General features: G+C 40.5%; 1 protein-coding gene across 1 annotated transcript; it reads left to right on the top strand.

Moving 5' to 3' along the window:
* Positions 1-1,345: 1,345 nt before the first annotated feature.
* lpcat2 (lysophosphatidylcholine acyltransferase 2) lies at positions 1,346-21,940 on the top strand. The gene is made up of 14 exons (XM_080438414.1): positions 1,346-1,698; positions 2,773-2,915; positions 5,953-6,170; positions 6,962-7,074; positions 9,303-9,363; positions 10,366-10,424; positions 10,705-10,739; positions 12,025-12,079; positions 13,412-13,494; positions 14,679-14,804; positions 15,945-16,098; positions 16,747-16,845; positions 17,986-18,127; positions 19,962-21,940. The coding sequence occupies exons 1-14, from the start codon at positions 1,588-1,590 to the stop codon at positions 20,141-20,143; spliced, it is 1,581 nt and encodes a 526-aa protein (XP_080294540.1). The 5' UTR covers positions 1,346-1,587; the 3' UTR covers positions 20,144-21,940.
* The last annotated feature ends 1,582 nt before the right edge of the window (positions 21,941-23,522 follow it).

The following is a 23,522-nucleotide window of genomic DNA, read 5'->3' on the forward strand; positions in this document are numbered from 1 at the left end:
CAATGTAGAAATACTTTACTACAAGTATAAGTCCGGAATAAAAAATGTACTTGAGTAAAAGTACAAAAGTATTGGTATCAAAATGTTCTTAAAAGTACCAAAAGTAGAAAGTAGCCTACTCAATATGCATAATGTCCCGTTTCACAAGTTTTCAAATGTATAGGGCCTACAAATCTTTTGAAAATAGCAGATCTTCAAGCTCACAATGGGACGCATCTCGACACATTGTGAGCTTGTAGATCTGCTATTTTCAAATGGCCGAAATGTATAGGCCTAGGGCTGAAGTGGCTAATATATGTTTAGTAATAATAATCAAAATCTACAAAGTAACTAGTATTAAAGTTTTCAAATAATTGTAGTGGAGTACAATATTTGGATCCGAGATGTAGTGGAGTAGAAGTAAAAATATTGAAAATTGGAAATACTCAAGTAAAGTAGGCCTACACATACCTCAAAATGTTACTTAAGTACAGTGCTTAATGTACTTAGTTACTTTCCATTACTGCCTCTCTTCTCTTCCTTCCTGCACCACCACTAGGCAGTTACAGTAGGCTGGGGCATTTTTAACAAAACAAACAAAAACTTCAATATTATATTATTAATTCATTGTATTTATTTACAAACAACATATCACTTAAGTACTTTAACCCTGGCCTCCTTATTTTGGCCATGTGTCCACAACAACCCTCTGTTTAAAGTAATCAAACTGTAAATCCACTAGATTAGAAAAACCCATTCCATTAGTGATTAGTCAACAACACATGCCATAGCCCCGAAGGTCGAACTGTGATTGGCTAGCTCGGTTGTCAAGCGCGTGGGTGTCAACGGTGTCAACCTTTAGCGGTTGCTTGACAACCACACATAGCCAATCACAACTACCACCAACGCACCAGGCTATGGGATCTATAAGATCTAGACTAGACTGCTAAACAGCGTTGCCATGTCTGCTTATTCTAAGCGACTTTGGGCTTGTTTTTCTGTAAAGTTACTTGTAAATATTAGTAGTTGAGGGTTGCGGTTTTTGGGGCTTGTTTCTAAAGTGTAGTTGCTTATTTGGGCTTGTTTCTAAAGTGTAGTTAGTTAGTTGCTTATTTTGGGCTTGCTTCCTGACCTAAATGTAGTTTAAACCAGTGGTTCCCAAACCTTTTTCATGCAGCCAGGCTACTTAACTTGGCCACAGTAGATTTGAAAATATTTCAAAATGTTTCAAAAACATTCTTTTACAAGATTCTTCTTTGAAAATAGCCGATTTTAAAAAGGTGTTCCTGTGGCCTGCTTTCTTGCTTGTTTCTCTCGCACAGCCTGGCAACACCGCGCTGCTAAACCATAACAACGGTCTAATCGTCCTCTGACTGTACGGTCACCGATCACCTCCATGTGAGCGATGTCAGCCAGCGTCTAGTAGAATGGCGACGGACGGGAGATTTGCGTCGTAGGATGGCCGTATAATAAAGATATAACCCGACAATATTCAAAAAACGACACAGAAAGAGTGGAGAACAGGCATTAACCTCAGCAGCAGCAGCAGCAGCAGCAGCATTGTTGTGAGCACAGTGAGCTCCACCAGTCCGCGGCCACACCGCCACCATGCCCCCGCAGAGGGTGTTCGCTCTCCCGCGGCAGCAGTCCCTGCTACTGCCCCCTGTCATCAACCCCTTCATACAGGACACCAAGCTGTGCAGGGCTGACATCATTAAAGTGAGTGTTATAGTATATCATGTATTATATGTTGTGTATAATGGATGAAGGGGTTGATGACAGGGGGGGCAGCCAGGCAGCAGTATCAACCCCCTTCATACAGCCAGGACACCACACTCACTGTGCAAGGTGCTGACATCACATTAAAGTGAGTGACTGTGATTCCATTGCACTTTTAAGACTCATTGTTTAATTGTACGTCTTCTTCTGGTTGGCAGCAGGAGAGGACAGTCTGTTGAGAAATGGTAATAGGCCAAATGTTTATGTTTATGTCAGTCTACTAATTAAAGGATCCCCATTAGGGATACATGAATGAGCCTCTAGTCTTCCTGGGGGACTCCTGAACAAAGCAAATACAATACAGATGTACAACTAAAAATACAAATTAGAGTAAAAAAACAATAAAATAAAAATGAATACAAAAAGACAAATTAACATGAAATCAAATCCAACAGTCCAGTCAAATTAAACAAATACTCACAAATCAGTTACATACTTGACAAGTTACTTGGCAAAATGTTGTTGAGAGCTATGCGCGCACCTTGCACTTGCATGGGTCTCATTTGGTGATGGTGTGACCCGGGAGCGTACCTATGTCCCCTCAGCCCTATGTTCCCTCAAAACTTAACACTGACTAACCCCAAGCCTAATTCCAAACTGAGGGAACATATTGCACACAGTCAGGTAGCCTGCCCTGCACATTGTGTGGCAACTGGCAAGTGCTTATAGCTTATCCTATGGAGTATGGTACATTGATTGGCATTCCTTTCGCAAAGACCGTGTGCCCCCCACCAATTCATTTTTCTTTTAAAAACATAAACAATAGGGCCGTTGTTGTGTGCTTTCTAGAAATCCTTTTAGTGTGGTCTCTTCTAGGCTAATCGTGTGCTTAGTTCTGGTCTGTGCTGATGACTCTAACAGCCGCCTACTACTATTTATGTTATAGGTCAGACTGCCATAACATTCTTTGCATTGTATTTGTGACACTGCATTGTTATGTTATGTTATGTTATGTTATGTTATGTTGCGTGTGTGTGTGTGTGTGTGTGTGTGTGCTCCTCTCCTCTTATTCAGTGTGTTCTCCTTGGGATATTCCTGGTCCCTGTTCGCGCCATCCTGTGTTCCCTGGTTCTCATGGTGACATGGCCGGTGTCCTTCATAATAACATTCATGTATCCAATGAAAGGAGCAGTGGAGCCCATGACAGGCTGGAGACGGTAACTAGGAAAAACAAAATGCCCTCACACATCTTTTGAGAGGGATCCGAAGCAACCCCAAAAACAACACTCAAACTCACAGCCCATCCAGAGTACCCATAACTGTCAAATACAACACACATGAGCATGTCTGTGACATAATTGCTGATGCAGGAAGCAGATGAACAATTACCTTCTTAAGATATTTGCACTCTACTTGCAGTACATGACTATTTCCTGTTATTTGTTGCTGCTAAATGCTTAAATTGTACCCCCTCTGTAGCATGGAAACTACCCCAGCAAGCACAATGACGTCATGATGACGTTATGATGACGCCCGGTCATCACCCGGTGACGTTCAGGACTAGGCCAGATCACAGCCCATATGGGGATGATCTTTACGTCATTTACAGGACGTCATCACCGGGACATCATATGGACATTTGGACAGCAATTTTGGGTGATGAGAAATGTGTTTAGATGACGTCCTGGAAGTGACGTTGTTGTGGTCAGGATAAATTTTGGTTGAAATCAGGTGATATTCTGGGCCAGATCTGACTTGTCTTGGTTTGACTTGATCTAGCCCCAATCGAGACGTCACTGATTGGTCCGGGTCCTGACTGTGCTTGCTGGGACGTCTTTAGGAAACACTTCTAGAATGAGTTCACAGGAATCACTACAATCAATGTAAAGATAACCCATGACATGATAGGGTATTTCAACATGGGTTGATACAATTACAGACTGAATTTTCTGTGCCATCACCAAATAAAATCAGTCAATAGTATTGGCATTTGGAAATGTTGCGTCAGGGTGTCCTGGTTGCTCAGCTAGTTAGTAGGCGTACCTTTTAAGGTACAGACCTAATTGTGAAACTGAGAAAACAGCCAGCACACAGTAAATGTCCTTTTCACATACTTTTATTTATTTTACCTCCCCACGGACAGAGCAATGGATGCGTTTCAACCTAACGGGTATTCCTCAGTGTTGTGACAACGCTGAGTATTAGTAGTAGTAAAACATGTGAAAAGAGCATTTACTGTGTGCTGGCTGTTTTCTCAGTTCCATGATATTGTGCTCCATGAGACTGTTGTTTAATTCCGAGTGTTGCGGGCATTCTGCTTTGCACTGCTTTCTCACAGACCTAATTGTCACACCATGGGTCTGTGCTGTACTGTATTATAAAGCAAGAAAGCCAATAGTTGAGTAATGCATCAGCAGACCTCGCTGTGAACTATGAAAGACCACAAACGTTTTTTTTACTGACACAGTGAGGAAATGAGGTGTTTGTGACAGGGAAGAGAGAGCGCTTATCTGGGTCAAGGACTTATCTGTTGACTAATTTACTTCTGTAACCGGCTCATAAGTTTTGTGTGTTGACAGTTAAAGCTGTACTGAATATGCGTACATGTTAGACGTTTAAAGTAATATCCTTGCTTTCTTGATAGCATATACTGTCACACATTCAGTTGTGTGTGTGTTTATATTGGCAGCTTATACCATGTGCAAAAGCACATGGTGTACCGAGGTTCTATTTCACAATACTGGTTTATTGTGGCTATCGTAAAAGTCTGATCTGTATGCCTGCCACTTCCTTAACGTCTGTTATAGATTTATAGATTTTTGAGGAAGTCATTAAAGTTGTCGTTGAAGTTAAGGGAAATTTCATAACACTGGCCTACTTACTCAAATACAGCATATCACAAGCTGTGGTTATAATATAGAGTATATGAAGGACAAGTATTACTGGGCTTCCGTGCCAAGCCATGCCACTGCAGGATACCAAATGATTGAGGACTTGATCAATTTATAATTGACACATTTACCAGACACTCGTTTCTAGAGCTATTTATAGTACAAAGTGCACGGTTGGAGTTAGTCTCATGAAACATAGTAGTTAGTCTTAGGGTGGTGGCATGCCCTGGGGCGTCTTCTTGTCATCACCAGTGTTTTGCGAGTGCATGCAGACAGAGGTGTGAGAGATGTGATGTCATTCTGCATCAGTTGTAGAGGTTTGAGATCTCTTGCGGGTTGCCCTAGTATGTACTGACTTAAACAGATGAAGCCCATGCCATGCCACATTAGGCACAGACCTAATCATGATCTTCCTGGTATTTGAGTCTGGCGCATAGCCAGTGGTGGCATCTTCTTTCTCTACCTGTTCTGCCCTGCTTATCCCCACTTCACTAATGAAGCAGAAAAGCCTTGAAAATGCACTCCATGACAATCTCTCCCTCTACTACGTAAACCCTGCGTTGCGGAATAGCCTGCTGTCTCTTTGATAGGGCTGCAACTATCGAGTATTTTCTTGCCGATTAATCTATGGGTTCCTTTTTCGATTAATCAAATAATTGAGAAGCATGTTTCTATATCTATCTTTTAGATATACTATAGATATACTGTAGTGCAAGGGTCTTCAACAGGACCCCTAGGGGGTCCTCAGAGTTACTACAGGGGGGCCATCAAATCTTTGTGTGATAGGATTTAATTTTTTTTATTAACCACTTGAACCCTAGCATCCCTTTTCTGAGGAGAACTTTAGCCAAAAATAGCAGATCTACAAGTTCACAACGCCTCACAGTGTGAACTTGTAGATTGGCTATTCCTGATAGCATATATACTGTTTAATCTGCAATACAATTTTATGCAATATGTAGAGGGATTCCTGCTTCATCTCTCTCTCAGCTAGGGGGTCCTTGGCCTAAAAAACGAAGACTCCTGCTGTAGTGTGTGTATATATCAACAAATCAATGTGAAATAATTGAAATAGATTTTTTTATAAGCGACCGAATCGATTAGACTGATCAACCACTTAAGCACTACTGTATACTTCATTGAGCAACAGTGTCTCACAAAAATAGCTGTGCGACACCTAGCTCACAATGTGCCACGATGCGACGCATTGTGAGCTTGTAGATCGTCTATTTTTGAATGTCTTTCAGCATTTTCACCTATACTGACATGCCCAAATAGGGATGCCAGGTCGAGATTGGTTAACCGTTGCAGCCCTACTGGACAGTTCCAACAGTTCATCTTGGATGTGGCTCTGTTCGTTCAGGTTTATGTGTCGGAGGGTGATGGCGTTCTTGGGAAAGGCCTACTACTTCAGCATGGGCTTCAGAGTGGTGGTGAAGGGCAAGCAGGCCAGCAGCAACGAGGCCCCCATCCTGGCGGTGGCCCCACACTCCACCTTCTTTGATGGGATCGTGTGCGTAATGGCGGGCCTGCCCTCCACCGTGTCCCGCATCGAAAACCTGGCGACACCCATCTTTGGCAGTGAGTATGGCTATTGTTATTATTTTTCCTATTTCCCTTTTTATTTCAACACAAAGGTGGGATGTTGCTGATGGTGGTTACTGGTTATGGCTTTGTGTGGGCGTAACTCTGGTGTCAAGGTTTCTTTGTCTGTTAAAGACAATGATGGTGTTTGGACTTGTGGGATGTTGGAGTTCAGCAGTAGTGTGACAGAATGGAGAAGATCGTGGCACTTTGTTTTGTATTATGTAACTTGAAGAAGAATTTATGCCTGATAGCCATTGTTTTGGTACAGCCTGTCTTGTTATGGTTCAGCTTGTCCTTGAAGCAGCTAGAGTATAACTATGGTCTGATCCCTGTGCTCGTTGGCAGAACTACCGTACCACCGACCTGTGATATTGTACTTCTCCCCATGATATCATGTAAAGCATAACCATTACTTTACCACCTAGAATATTGTCTCTGACTCCTATTGCCTCATCAATTACTGATTGATCCCGAATTCCACGACAAAGTAACTCAAACAAAGCCCCCCACTTCTTCTTTTAGCTTTTAATTAAGTTAAAAACCCTTGACAGATCCCTGTGTGTATAGTTTGCCGTATATTGGACTTTATTGTAAATTAAATTATTAATTTGATCCTGTTCATGATCCTGTTCATGATAGTAATGCCTCAGATTTTGGCATGTTTTACAATTAGCACTGACTGACGTTTTTTCTATTGAAGGGCTGTCGATAAAATGAAGGAAGTGCAAGGGACATGACTGTGTGCCTGTAATGACTGTGTGCCTGTGTATTGTCTCTCGCTCCAGGGTTTGTGCGTTGCCTCCAGCCGGTGCTGGTGTCCAGAAAGGATCCAGACTCCAGGAAGAACACCATCCGAGAGATAGAGAGTAGAGCCAAGTCAGAGGGCCACTGGCCACAGGTCAGTCAGAACATAGGCACAACATGTATGCAAAAATACACATACATACATACATACATACATACATACATACATACAAACGCTGATCATAGTGTCTCATTGAACAGCCCTACCGTTTATAATCTGTTAATCTGGTTTGTCACAAGCTTTGTGAAGCCCTCATCTTTCACAATAGCTGCATATCCGTGGCCATAATTTTGACACTCAACCTGGTCACGCTTTCTTTTTCAAAGTAAAATCTGTTTTCTGTGAAATAGTAGGGCTTGGACTGACGTCATCGCCGCCGCTAGCATCACTCAACATCACTATCGGGTGTTTTAAATCAAATGATTTTGCATTGCTCCAGTGCTGTCAGAGTAAACCAACTCACTATCGCAAAGTTACATACGCCCACGTTATCACGTGAGAGATAAGCTTTTTCTCTGTTTAAATGGCTAGAGATTTTTGTTAATGTTTACAATTTTTGTTAATGTTTAGTGTTTAAACATTTAGAAGTCACACCCCAAATTGCACCACTATCAGTTTGTTAGAGGAAACGGCGCTGGTTGGTTTTGGTTTAAAAGGAAGGAAGTGGTGAGAAACGTAGCTCAGGGTGTAGGTTTGGTCTTCCTTCCACATTCCTCTCTGTGTCTTCAGACCGAGGAGCTGCTCATCCCACAAACACAAATCCTGCACTCCTGTCGCTCGATGGAGATGAAAGAATGACGTAAGCAGAGGTTCACAGTTAGTTATTATTTTAACCTATCAAGACCAGGAACACGTCTGTGTCATTTTAAGATTTCTTTGGCTATTAAAAAATAGCAGATATACAAGCTCATGTGCCGTGCTATGAGCTTGTAAATACATATCATTTTGGAAAAGTTGGTGCACCCCTGATATAGCAACATACTGTTAGGATTTAGAAAACATTTTTAGATATGTATTTGGCCCATCTCAAAATGTTTTGTTCCAGGGGGAAGATTTGAGTTACAAATGTTCGCTTAAAAAATATATATATTCAAAGATTTGCACACATTTTCAAGATTTTTCAAAAAATAGATCTGCAAGCTCATAGCGCAGCACTCAGTGCCGTGCTATGAGCTTGTATATCTGCTACTTTTTCAATAGCCAAAGAAATACAAAAATGACACAGATGCGTTCCCGGATTGAATGGGTTAACGGCTAAACTAAACTCGGCCTACAATATCTTTTTCCGATTACGCCCACTGTATTCTTGTCAAATATACAAATCTTTAAGGACACTGGATAAGTTATGTAGCAGCAGTGGCTCAGGAGGTTAAATTCCCGGCTCCCCCTGGTGTGAAAGCGTCCTTGAGCAAGGCATTGAATCCCTACTTGCTCATGCCGAGCAGGTTGTTTGCCTTGCACGGTTGGCTCTGGTGTGTGAATGCATACCTGCCAACAATTAGACTGGTATTGGCAAATGGCCTACCCTCAACAACCTCCGCCCCATATATAACCCTTACACCACCAGAAATTGCTAATCTAAGAGCTCACTTGTGAGCTTGTAGAAGTGCTATTTACAAAACATTTTAGGGAAATCTTGAAAGATTCTGAAAATGTTTTTTTTATGTGAAAGGTTTCGCCTAGAATGACATGCCCAAAGTAGGGAAGTTAGGTTAATGTGGAAAATAGAATAAAAACAAGGTTCTGAAACCAAAATGATAATTTAGTAGTCTTAAATTACGAGTGTGTGTGTGCGTGCGTGCGTGCGTGCCTAGTGGTTAGAATATGGTAGTATATAGCAACTCATAATGTAATAACGGCTGATAATGTAATAAGGGAGTTGCTACATGGTATTAGAGGTCAGAAAGGGGACGTTCTCGCACCAAGTGGACTGGACTGAAATTGATCAGTGTATTTCTTCTTGGTAACTGATTCAACTATTTTCACTTTTCAGAGGCAAACTGAGGAGAGAGGGTTTGAGTGAGCGCAGTGACAAGCAACGCACGTCAGACAGGGTTGTTTGTGCTTGCATTGCACATTAGATAGGGAGATTAACAGGAGAAAGTATAAACCGTGAGTGCAGTGGGAGAAAGGGTTAAATAGAAGGAGACTCCCGTTAGAATCGGGAGTGTTGGCAGGAATGTGAATTTGGGTAAAGGTGTTAAATAAAATGCAGACCATTGATGACAGAAAATAATGAACCCTACCACTTAATACCCATTTTTATACGTATTTTATGTTGCTACATTGTGAACAGTGTTAGATTCTATTCTTTGTTCCAGGTCCTGATTTTCCCTGAAGGGACGTGTACAAATCGCTCATGTCTTATAACTTTCAAACTAGGTATGTTTATATACTTCCTAATATTAATAAAACCTGCACCTGACTCAAATAATGTGTTGAAGATGTATAACCTATATACTGTAGATATCAAAGGGGACAAGTTTTGCATGATGGACAATTCGAATGCCAGTCTAGTAGTCTGTGTCACTTAAATATTTACCACTCAAACCTCACATACTGTACTACATTGTATGTCAAATAGAGAAAATATACCGATCAACAAGCTCACGATTCGGCACATTGTGAGCTTGTAGATTCAATTTTTTTTGTGCATATTGTTCACCTATTATGACATGCTCAGAATAAGGATGCTAGGGTTCATGTGGTTAAATATTAGCATTTTTGCACAATGATCCTCAAATAAGTGACTCATGCTAAAATGTTGTAGAATTCCCATGCAGCCCTAGGGGTCTATTGGCAGAACTACGTAACATGCCCATAGGGAGAAGGTCTATACAGTAGCAGGAGAAATGCTCTAGTTTCAGAGGTGTGTATTGTCATGACCATACCAATTCGTTCACCCATAATGCATTGTCTGTGGTCAAATGATACACACACAAGGGGCAGCTTCAGATGTGATTAGATCTCTATGGAACTCACTCCCAACCCACATTAAAGCAGCCCCCCAGCCTCTCTTCTTTTGAAACCACCCTCAAAACTCACCTCTTCAGAACTGTCTCCCCACCTAGTCTGCATCAGCTATTTTTATCATTCTAATTTCAACCATAAATATATATTGTTTTAATCCTCTATTTACTCGTATTTGTTCTTTGCTTTAATATGTATTTTATATATAAACAAATGTATTTGTTTTGTTTTCTGTAAAGCGTATTTGAGTACTTAGAAACACGCTAAATAATTCTGACGTAGTATTATTATTAGTAGTAGTATAGATGTTTTAAATGTATTTTGGTATTTTAAGTCTACAAGACTTACAACTCACAGACACTAACCTCTCTCTCTCTCTCTCACACACCATATCTCTCTGTCATTTTAACCCAGGTGCCTTCATCCCTGGGGTCCCAGTACAGCCTATCATCATGAGATATCCCAACAAGCTGGTAGGTACAGCTTGTATGTCGGCTATTTTCGGCGTGCGACACCTACACACACAACTGCATATAACTCAGGTTCATGGTTCAGTTGCATAGAAAAAAACTGGACAGATCATTTTGTATTGCATTCTGTTTTATGTAATACCTTTCCACTGGGATGTAGCATTTTGCTATTATACTAGAAATGTCTAATAACTTTATGACATAAAGTTTCCACTTTATGTCAGTTTATATGACGCGTGTGTGTGTGTGTGTGTGTGTGTGTGTTCCTTTTTCTTTCTACCAGGACACAGTGACATGGACATGGCAAGGTTTCAGCTCGTAAGTGTCCACACTTTTTGTGGTGTAATTGTTCGGACCGGAGCTTGAAGAGTTGCGTACATACAAACTCTACCGCATGCAAATAAAAAAATCACCATCAAGTATAGACTCAATGGGCCCGATTCACTAAGCTGTTTACACCCATATTTTGAGTTTAAACAGCTTCATGGTCTTAAATGGGGGCGTGGAGCAATGCAAAGGATCTTCCATATGAACGCTTCTCTGACCTTCAGGCAAAAATGAGAAACAACTGTGATCCGCACATATCAGGGATTTACACACCCCTTTGTGAATTACACGTCGGTTTTTGCTTAGAGAAAATACACCCTCCTTTAATCACTTTATTTACACTGATATTTACGACCAGCTTAGTGAATCGGCCCGTTGTTTTCAGATATCACCTATTTAACAGCATGAACCGTTACCAGTCCTTCCTGGTACCAAACTTGGATAAGTGGAGCCAGAACCAAAACAAAAGACCTGCACCACATCAACATCATTATATCATGGATTAAAGTTCTCAGTTGCCAGGACTTCGGTCATTTGGATTCCATGGAGACTAGCATGTCTTTCTCTTGGCTTGTAACTTTAACACAGCTGCACTGCACCATGTGGCTGCTAAAGCCAAGCCCTACAATAATAATATATATTTTTTATTTTAATATTGAAGATTATTGAATTGTTCAAACAAGCAATAGATTACATGCTGCTGTAGATATTCAAAAGCATATTCTACAAAACCCTAATGGTTTCGGATATTACTTAAAAGCAATGCTTAGTTAAAGCCTCAATCTTTGATTTCAACTGGTTGGCTGTACGTAGAACAGCAGTTGCATACATTTAAAGTGTATCATCATAATCTTTAGGAAACGGTGGATTCTTTCACACGGTTTCACAAATTGTAGATTGGGGCTTTTCAGATTGGGACATGTTTAGTCGTGAGATTCTTTTTTTCTTTTTTTTGGCTTCAATCCCTGAGGTCTATGAAGCCATTTCAGAGAACACATTGCATTGTTTATTCAGCGCCAATATTAGAGGAAGTGAAACCACTTCTCAGATCCTGTGCACTTAAAAAATGATGAAACATACTGTAGCAATAATGAGGAAGGACTTTTAAGTTCCTTGTTAATGTCATGCCACGATAAACATCCTAATGTTTCAGTCAGCATAGCACAACAGCATTAACACTTATTAAAAATTAAAAAACTTTTGCCTGTTTGAATTCCACAATGTCACTAACTGTTCTGTTGCTTTTGTTTTTGTTTTTATTGATTTCATTATTCAGGAAGACTCTCCTGCTTCTTACGTTGTCACAGCTCTACACTACAGTAGAGATTGAGGTACAATGCAGCCATAGAATTATTTGCACATCCATTTATATTAGGTTTTCTAGTAATTTCCTACATAAAAAAAAAAAGAATTTTAGTCTATAGCAAATGAATGATTGCCAGTTAAAATCCCAAGGCTGGTGGGGGAAAAACTGGACTGGGAAAGGGTCTAACTAATGCTAGTAACTAAAAGGGGCATGCAGTGGTTCAGGAGGTAGAACTGGCATCTTGGAATTGGAAAGTTCCAGATTTCATCTCCCGCTCCTCCTGGCTCTGTGTCCTTGAGCAAGACACTTAACATAATTCTGCTCTGCTTGCATGGTTTCCACCGCTGTAGTATGGTGTGTGAATGTAATGCACATTATAAAGCGCTTAGGAGAAAGGCACTATATACATGCATCATTTACCAGCACTCTGCTCTCCCTCAACAATTATCTCATGAGGTGCCCTTGAGCAAGGCTCTTGATGTTAATGTATGCAACGCTTTCCTTGTAACTCCGGTATTCCCCCAGGCTGTAGTAAATAAGAATTTGCTTAAAGCTTCAATGAGGCTTAAATGAGGGTTCTATGGTAGAGTTATGTTGGAAACTACTGTATGTGAAGCTCGACATGATGGGAAAATTACCTGCATATTCAACAAAACTTTCAGCATTAAAATATGCTTATCTATTGTTTGGGTTATATAGCAGTATTTTAAAGGTAGGGTAAGTGATTTACTTTGGTTTAAATAAGTGTTAAATAGCTCTATATTCTGATAGTACTCATTGCTATAGAGTGTTTGTTTAGTAAAAGGAGCTCCCATGTCTCCAGCTCTTTATTAAACAGAAAATGCATTTTCAGTGCTCTCTCCCGATTGGCTTGTCACCTACCTGAAAATGTACTATATTCTGTTTACTAAAGAGCTGGAGAGACCCCTGTGACGGTTGCTCTGTAGCAATGATTACTATCAGAATAGTACTTTAATCTTTTTAACAAAACAAAAAAAATTGAAAATATCACTTAACCTACCTTTTAACTATTGTCTTTTTTTATTGTTGAAATTTTGTGGAAGATAAGCGATCACTTTGTGTAAGCTAATAGGCATCCTAAAGAAAGAAGGAATAAAGAAATAATCTAAAGAGCTTTATCGTCGTGCACACACCTTTATTTTAAAGTTGGCTGCATTGGAAATCAAACTTCCTTAATACCACGTTCTACCCGTTGAGCTGGAGAGAATCGGGTGTGAAACTCACTATTAATTAAATGATTTACTTTGATAACAGAAATACTTGTTTGTGTTTTTTACACAAGAAGATGAGTTGTTGGAGGCTTTATTTGTACTGGTCTTGTCTCTCCGTTCCTCAGTTCCTTCAGACACAAATCCCCACTGAGGAGGAAAAGAAAAGCCCAGCGCTGTTTGCCAGCACCGTGCGAAACTTCATGGCCCAGTAAGCATCTGACCTTCTTTGACTGAGCATCATGTGTTTAAAGTTGTCTAGTATGTTGCAGGGTTATTATAGTTAACTAAGAATAAAAGTAAAAGGGAAAACAATTATTTAACTGAAACTAAAATAAAAGTTTTTAGTTTTTCCACCATTATATCTGATGTCAAGGCTATCCTCATAATACCTGAAAAATCTTACTAAACTATATCAAACAAACACCAACCTGAGAAACCAAATCAAAACTAATGGATATTTCAAAAGTATAATAACTGTGGTATGTTGTGATTTAGAGAGTTACAGTATATCTAATAATGACGATAGCACCCACTATCCAGTTTATGAGGTACATAACACCACCCTGCCAATGTATACAGATGACTCCCACATGCACTGGAATGCACTGGCAGACTGCCACTGAGGAGTATAATGAATGTCTAGCTGAATGTTGGAATGGATGAAACAAGTCATCTAAACATCTTTTGGACATGACATGAGGATCAGCTGTGCCTGGCATGCTGGTTCCAGTGTGCAAAATGGAGCAAACAACCCCAAAATATCCAGTCATTTGCATTCAAAACAGAAGAATGACAGGAATTGTGCCAAAGCACACAGACAACCAGACAAAACAACTACTGTAGTCCTGACATAGAGGAACATCCCTGCAAAGTGTTTCGAAATCACATCGTTAACATCTTCCCTGAATGTGTAATAAGGGTATTTCGGGGACCTGATAATGGGTGGGTGTACTGTGTGTGCATGTGATCAGATTTTATATTCCTGTCTTTCTGTAGTATCACCGCTGTCCAAAACTGTTACTTTTCAGGAAATTGAATAAAGAACCTATTTTCCAATGGATCCATTGTAGTTATTATTTAGTACTTTTCATAGGTTAAATAGTTATAAAACCGACACACTTAACCACTTTTTCTTTAAAACATAAAAAAGGGAGCAAAAATAGCCCATCTGCAAGCTCACAACGTGTCACATCGTGGCTGACCCGATCATGAGCTTGTAGATCGGCTATTTTTGCTTCGTTTGTGTGCCATAATAGAATGACGAAGTAAGGCGTGAATTTATGGGGAAACAAATATGGAGATACAAGGTTTCTTTCGCCCGAAAGCAACGATATGTGATATTATTTGTGTCTGTCTGTCTGTCCATGATCTTCTAATGTGATCTTTGTTCAGGGCTCTGGGAGTTCCGGTGACGGACCACACATATGAAGACTGCCGTCTGATGATCTCCGCTGGGGAGCTGACACTGCCCATGGAGGCCGGCCTGGTGGAGTTCACCAAAATCAGCCGAAAACTCAAGTATGAACCAGGGTTGTAAAATGTACATCAGCTTTTGCCAGTAAAAACACCGCACTGTGTGCCGAAGTTTTCTTTATTGAACGTGATCAGTTTTTAGAAATATGTGTGAGTGCTGCTCTCTAATTTCTGTGTGCATTTTGAATCCCTGCATGCAAATACACTTGTCTTGCCATATTTTAGAGCTACATTGCACATTGTAGCACTCACTTTGAATCAGAATCCCTGAATCAGAAACCTGACATCCTTATTTTGGGCATGTCATTATGGTCTGAAAACTTTCAAAAAAGATTAAATAACAAACAAACAAACAAATAGTGTTTGGTTGCTCATAGATAAGCACACTAATAATAAAATTGCAGACCTACAAGCTCACAACACGATGTGAAGTGTTATGAGCTTGTACGTCAGCAATTTTATTAAATGGGCCTCAAGTGGTTACATGGGACGAATAAATATGTTTTAACTCGTTTAGGTTGCTTTGGGGCAGACATATCGACAGATTGCACAAAAGTAGAAGGACCACTGAACATGGCACACAGTGCAGGAGGACAGGTCAAGGCATACGAATAGTGTTCTTTAACACGTCACACAAGAATACAGTACATGCATTAACCCATTCAGACCGGGAAAGCATCATTTGTGTCATCTATAGATTTATTTGGGCTATTAAAAAATAGAAGATCTACAAGCTCATAGCGCGGCACGAGTGCCGCGCTATGAGCTTGTAGATGTGCTATTTTTTTCCATCTTGAAAATGTGTGCAAATCTTTGAATATATACATATGTATATTTTTTAAGCGAACATTTGTAACTCAAATGTTTGCTTCTGGAGGTCCCTGGAACAAAATATTTTACAAATGTTCGCTTAAAAAAATATATGCTATATTTAAAGATTTGCACACACTTTCACGATTTTTAGCAGATTTACAAGCTCATGAGCCTGTAAATCTGCTATTTTTTGGAATAGCCAAAGAAATCTCTAAATGACAGAGCTTCTTTCCCGGTCTAAATGGGTTAAACAAAAGTGACATTTGGCTGTGAATGGAGATGTCAACTCGACATCGCCTCACCTACTGTACGCCCACCACCTCCTCAATCCTCACCTCGAGTCCTTGTGTCCTGCTCGGTCTCCCCATGCAGCCTGAAGTGGGACAACGTGAAGACGGAGTTGGAGGGCTTTGCGTCCATGGCCTGCTCCTGTCAAGGGGGACGCATCAACATCCAAGAGTTCTCTGCCTTCCTGAAACTGCCCGTCACTCCGGTGCTGGAGGAGCTCTTTGCTTTGTTTGACAGGGTGAGAAACTAAAGCAATAAGCCACATTTTACAATGGCTAAGAGGCGACCCTCTAACCATTTGTAAAATCAATGTCATACACACAGACATACAGTATGGTGACCAACTTGTGTAAAAATTTTAATTTAACCACTTACTATATATACCCTATATCATACATGGGCAACTGGTGGCTCGGGGGCCACATGCAGCCCCCACCTTCACTTAATGCAGCCTGCAGGTTAATACTGATATATTATTGATTTCAGCTGTTACAATTCCAAACATGCAAACATGACCCGCTTTAATTACTTCAGTCTATATTAGTAGCTTAATGATTAGTTTTAAAATGCTATTGTCTTTGTTATGTCTTTGTAATTTATGAAATTAAATTAAAATGTTACTTTCCAGATTCCCCCCAAAAATAGCCCCAAAAAATTATGATTCCAATAAAGAAATGGCAAAAAAAGCTCAAGCTCAAAATGCGTGCAGATCTGCTATTTTTGCTACTTTTGTGTGACATGGCACGACAGTATTATGCAATGTGGCCCTCTGGAGTGACTTGAAATATAGTGGCCCTCTCCATCATCAAAGTTGCCCACCCCTGCCCTATATACTTAGTTGATTGGGGTTCATGTAGCTAAAAAAATCTAATAACAATTTGTCCAGGATGGAGATGGCACCATAGACTTCAGAGAGTATGTGATCGGTGTGAACATCCTGTGTCGACCAGCCAACACTGAAGAGGTTCTGCGCATGGCTTTCCAGGTGGGACACTCATATTCTGCTGGGTCATCACTGTTGTTCCTTCTGGGACTATGCTGTATTTTCTTTCTGTTTTTGGAAATGTTAGCTTTTGTTGAGATGTACTGTTTGCAGCTTACTGTATTTTGATCAATCCTAAATCCTCTATACACTGCACTCTTTTACTGACTTATGTTCATCTACTAAAGGCTAGTTTAGTAGATGAGGTTTTTGCACAGATTGATGTTTAATATAAATAAACAATTATGAAAAAACAAACATGAAAGTATATCTCTACATTTTATATAGATGGGTGGATTATAATATGGAGATGAGAGCAGTGGCGTTCCCAGGATTTACATTTAGGGCAGCCGCCGTTTTCAAGATGTTTTGGCCATTATCTCTGGGATGGAAGGTCCAATCTGCTCATCAGTTCAAAGCTTGTTGGATGCGTGACTTTGAGGACATTAAGCACGCAATGACACTTTGATGACTTTTTTTCCGGGTTATTTGGGTTTTTTAGGGGAGGCGAGATCTTAGTTGGGCAGGCGACCGCCTGCCCTGCCTCTACAGTGGGTACGCCACTGGATGAGAGGTTTCTGCCCCGGCAGCAACGATATTAACCCATTCAACCCGGGAACGCATCCGTGTCATTACGATTTTTTTGGCTATTCAAAAATAGCAGATATAGAAGCAGCTTGCAGATCTGCAACTTTTTATAAATCATGAACATTTTTGCAAATATTTGAATATATATTCTTTTAAAACAAACATTTTAACTCAAATCTTTGCTTCTGGGGGTCCCTGGAACTAAATATTTTGAGACGGGGGTCTGCGGCCAAATACATATGTGTTGTTTGGTGGCTATATCAGTGGTGCTCCAACTTTTTCCATGTCAAGGACCCCCAAAATTATACCTCCATCTCAAAATATTTTGTTCCAGGGACCCCCAGAAGCAAATAGTGGAGTTAAAATGTTTCACTTATAAAAATATATTCAAAGAATTGCACAAATTGTCAAGATTTTTCAAAAATAGCAGATTTGCTTGTATATCTGCTATTTTTGAATAGCCAAAGAAATCTCAAATGACACAGATGCGTTCCCGGTCTTAATGGATTAACAGATTCATTCTAATGTTGGTGTGTGCTGTGTGTTGTCTGTCAGTTGTTCGACATAGACAAGGATGAGAGGATCACACGGGAGGAGTTCAGGGCTCTGCTGCGCTCCGCTCTGGGCGTGTCAGATATCAACATGGCCAAGCTCTTTAAGGCCATCGATGCCGACGCCTCTGGCTTCATCACCTTCGGTGTGTGCGCACACACACACACACACACACACACACACACACACACACACACACACACACACACACACACACACACACACACACACACACACACACACACACACTACTTACAGTTCAGATCACTGGTTCTCAACCTGTGGGCCGCGAGGATATGGCAAGTGGGCCCCCAAATAATGGGCAAAACACTTAACTCATTCACTGCCACAATTATTGCTGGCCGCGTTTGCCCACTGCCAGAGACTTTTCATTGAAAAAAAAAAAGTACTCAGGAGCCGAGATACTGAATTTTTAAGTTTTAAGTTAACAAGGAAGTGGATGGGAGTCTAGATCTTCGAAAAATCATATCTCCTTGGCCATTGGGTCAAAAAAATAAAAATAAAATAAAAACGATTTTTACGTCAGTGGCAGTATTGGTAAACGGGAATAATTACGTCAATTACGTCAGAGGCAGTGAATGAGTTAAGATGTTAATGATAATTTAACTTTATAACATTTATAAATATTGAAACAAAGAAAATATTACCAAGTGCTTGTGACATTAAGTATATTGGATCCATTGGAACACAGGTTATTTTTTTTCCATTTCCTGAAAAGTAACAGTTTAAGACACAGGTCTTCAACTGGGGGTCCGTGACCCCTAGGGGGTCCTCAGAGTTACTACAGGGGAGCCACCAAATATTTGTGTGTTATGATTTTTATGATTTACATTAACTACTTGAACCCTAGCATCCCTTTTCTGAGGAACTTCAGCCAAAAATAGCAGATCTACAAGCTCACAACGCCTCGCAGCGCGAGGCGTTGTGAGCTTGAAGATCGACTATTTTTGGCAAACAGGTTTGGTGTAGAGAGAAAAAAGAGCAGATCAAGTAAAAAAATAAATAAATCTGAAACACAATTTAAGAATCTGAAACACAATTTTATACAATAGAGCTACAGCTCTCTCTCAGCTAGGGGGTCCTTAGCCTTAACACTTTGAAGACCCCTGGTTTAAGACATACCAGGTTTCCACCCACATCACATATTTGCATACCACTTTTCTTGCACAGAGAAATACTCAGTGAATGACAAATGCAATGCTGTGTGAAATGGCTGGGGTTTAGGCCTGCTTTGCTTAACCACCCGCCAACCTGGTATCCCTATTTCGAGCATGTCATTATACGCAAAAAGAGATGCTAACTAGAAAATGTGCTCCTCGGAGCACAAGTCTCCGCCAGCAGACTATAGCAATTATATTATCATAGCAATAACTAATGAGATACAGTAGAGTAAAATATATATATTTTAGTTAAATAAAAATTGTATTTCGTCATGCGTCCCTCTAGCCAATCAGAGACATTGATGTCAACATATTGACACGTATTAAGACTTCGGCTTTGTTGTGGGATCATTTCAACTCTAGTCCTCTTCTGTGTTACAATTGTAGATGAGTATGCTTTCTTAGCTTTGGCCTTCTGCGCCTTTGCTTGACCAATGTTAGGTGTTCTCAGAGGGAAACACACACGCACAGACGGGTGATTTGGACTTACTGAAGGTACTGTTCCATTCAAGTCTGATTGATCCTGTTTTACCTCACTTCAAAAAGTAGGGGCTTTTTGAAGTGACACACTTATTTATAGAATTTTATTTCGTCACGCGTCCCTCTAGCCAATCAGAGGCATTGGTGTCAACAAATTGACACGTGTCACGTGGAGCTTGCCCAATGTTAGCTTGGCTAACAATGTTTGCTCACACACGGCGGGACGAAGCGAAAACATATTCTCCACCTTCGGCGGAGACAATAATTCTATTATCATAATGACCCTGTTCTTTGTCTGTCTGTGTGTCCTGGTGACAGCTGAGTTCCAGGCCTTTGCCACGAGTCATCCAGAGTATGCCAAGCTCTTCACTACGTACCTGGAGCTTCAGCGATACCAGGCCCTCCAGGAGTCCGGAGCGGACGATGAGGAACAGGCCAGTGACGCTAACCAATCAGCGGACGGACAGGAAGAGAGCACGTCTGATAAGAAAGATGACTGAGATTTAGGAGGGAGTGGGGGAGGGGGGGTGGGGATTCTTGCTTTTTGGACTGCACTGAAAGTTAGATGGCCGTGTCTGCTGCATGGAGATGGACAACTCAAACAGTTATTTGCACTGATTCTTTGGGAGAAGCAAAATCTCTTTCTAGCTCTTGCCACAGCTGAGCTAAGTGAACCTCACTGTATAATAGGCTGGTGCGTGCTTGCCTTTTTTATTAGTATTATTATTATTATTATCATGACGTTTAGTGCCTTATTAAGATTTGCAAGAGCAGTTGTGCCACAAGCCACTGCAGAGGAACTGTTTTAAAAACCTCTCCAGTGTCTGTTAACATTAAATGCTAACAGAAACACAGTTTGTGTGTTTGTGAGCAGGGGCAAAGTTCCTGCCCACCACCAGGGACACTGGGGTTCAATTCCTGCATGGTGCTTCAATGAACACTATTGGCTGTGTTCACGGGAGGAAAGCCAGGTGGGGAGAGCGATTATGATTATTATTATTATTGTTATTATTATTATCTCTGTCACTGCACTTGCGACTCCTACCAGTTGGTCAGAGCGCCTGTTCATTAGGCAGCGGAACTAGGAGGCATAGCATGTTTCTGTGCATGCGTTTACATTCCTCCCGGTGAAACTCCTTACTGTTGGGTGAAAAGAAGACGCTGGTGACTCCATGTGTGGAGACATGTGGTTGTCTCCCGAGACCCAACAGTACGGGTTGTCAGTGACGGGGACTATTTATAAGAGGAATTAATTTTCTTCATAAGATAAACAAAATGAAGTGATTTTAATAGGATAAAAACGTATAGGAACTTGATTTTTACGGAAGTTGGGTGTAAAGTCAAGTGAGTACCCAGCAAAGATTTTACTGGCTGTCCGGGCACACTGTTAGGGGTGTCTTCTCCACATAAGCCTGGCGTCCCTATTTATAGGCAAAACACTTCTAAAGGAGCTTAAATAGCAGATCTACAAAATTGATTGGCTATTTTCGCTGCACGATACCTTCGTACGCTGAGGTATAAAATAAAAGGTACATGGTTAAATATTGTGACACTGTATTATACATTTTACCTGGACTTGTATATTTTTAGATCTTAGTGCACTGCAACCTGACCTCAATAACTCTCTGTACACTGTGCTTACCCTAGCATGGACAACCGCCAGACCTCTAGCTCTGTATTTCTACCTGCTAGCCGCGTTGGTATTAACAGTCTACATTTGACTGGAAGTTGAGACATTTCCAAACCTCACCATTTTATATAAGCAAAACATTTCACTCTTTTTATATAGGAAAGTCCTTTTGCCTCTGTGTTGCAGAATTAATTACTGCACGGGAGTGCACACTCTTTTTTTTTCTTTTTAGATATGCCCGATCTGGCAACCTCGCAGCGGGGCAGTATATGGAAACAATGTCTGCAAAGAGCGTACGTGCTGCGCTTTCCCCTTTTCCCCAGCGCTCAGGGACACAGACCTTGTAAGACGCTGGTATAATTAGCTAAAGGTTTTGCTCTGCATCTGTATCTATTTGCATTTCCATTGAAGAGTGTTGTTGCTGATGCAGCAGTGTGTCTGCGCGGCGTTAAGTCGACTAAAGCAGAGCAACCAGCTGAAAATAGGGCAATTTGTGAGCAAAAAGGCAACAGTGTCTATTCACCAGAGCATATTCCAATGGGGGTATGCCTTCAAATTATCTCGGCAGCATTGCTATTTATTTAGGGTGCGTCGCAATTACAGGATTTTTTGTTAACACAGCAAAAGTTTGCTTTCTTGCAATAAAATGAGTACCATTTTAACTCTCCTTTTGTTTGTTGTGTCCTTTGTGATTTTGTATATCACAGTGAGGAAACTTGTAATCAGTAGTTTCTCAGACTTTGTAATTGCTTGTAATGAGGCGTGAATGCTCGGCACTGAAGACCTTTTTCTCTCCCTCCTGTTCTTCAAACGGCCACCAGGTGCCAGCAGTTCTCCATAGAAATGATTCTACGGACCTGCAACACACAACAAGGCCTGAATCTGATTCAAGCCCAAGCAAGGTAGACACATGGTCAGTAACTGTTTGTGAGTTAGCAGTGTCATTTACAGGAATGACCCCTAACTTGAACAGGCCGAGGGCCAACACATGAATTCTATTGTATTAAAGGAAATGCATTTAAAGGAAGGGCTTCATAAGATAAATATTTGAATATAATACACAGTAAGTGTAACTTAGACATTTTCCCAAAAGAAAATGGAAACGGAAGTAAATAGTACTTACTATTTCTAGTAAAAACTGTGTATTAGTGGTACCTGAGATAGAGCCAATGCTGAAACGTTTTGTCCTAAAAAATACTGGTGTCTAAATTAACCAAACACAATTGTCCCTGTTTAATGTCAACTATAAGAAATGTAATGAATAGTAATCTCTTATAGTTTTATTCCATGACACACAATGGAAAACAGTAAGAGTTAAATATTGTTTAACACTTTTTATGGGAAACTATATGGGATGATTAGGATTGTATGTATTCCGATTTGATTCCTTCATTTGTATGGGTATAGGGTGCCCAGAAATTTATATTCGGTTCTGACTTGAAACCTAAACTTTAATACTCAACCCTACATATTGTGTCTGGAAGTTCAAAACCATAAGCTACTGTACCATCTGCTCCAGTTTCAGCATTGAGAAATGAAATACATAATCGTATTCAGGTGAAAAGGAAATTATGATATTGATCTATGTTTCTGTTGTCTCGGGTCCCACAGGCTAATCTGTTGCACAATGTACCTGCTGGAGTGAAGCTCTCTGAACATCACTCTTTAGTTTCAAGTAGTGACCTCTTCATCAGATGCAAGGTGACATTAGTCTGACATGACTTTGGACTAAATGCTGCAAAGTTGTATATCTCTGCTGTCAGGCAGAAACCAACTCCAAAATGTTCATTTTTCAGGAAATGAAAAAAACAAAAACGATAAGTGACATTGATAAGAACAGTTCAATGGTAAGAACAGTTGAATGGACCTCCAAGCTCACAATGAGGTTGGAGGTCAACAGGGGGTGGAGCCTGGAGTCAGCAAAACCAGCTAACTCCACCCCCCGTTGGTGGAGTTAGCTGGTTTAGCAGAAAGTTTGAGGATCCAATGGAGTTGTCAGAAGCACTTTTTAATACTTTGCACTGGTTCAATATTTTTTTACCAACACACAGACATAAAGGGTGTTCAATAGCACTGATTTATGGAAAACAATGCAAAAGCGTAAAAATTTTGTTTTCTGCCAGCAACAAATTATGGAACTTGAATCCTTTGGTTTATGCTTCACGTTAGACCTTTTATCCTCCACCTGGCCTTTGTAGTGACACCTGTGAAAATAACAAATGATCTGCAAATGACTATTTACTTTCCAG

The sequence above is a fragment of the Gymnoscopelus braueri genome (genome assembly GCF_963280865.1).
Source record: "Gymnoscopelus braueri genome assembly, chromosome: 1".
Taxonomy (NCBI): Eukaryota; Metazoa; Chordata; class Actinopteri; order Myctophiformes; family Myctophidae; genus Gymnoscopelus; species Gymnoscopelus braueri.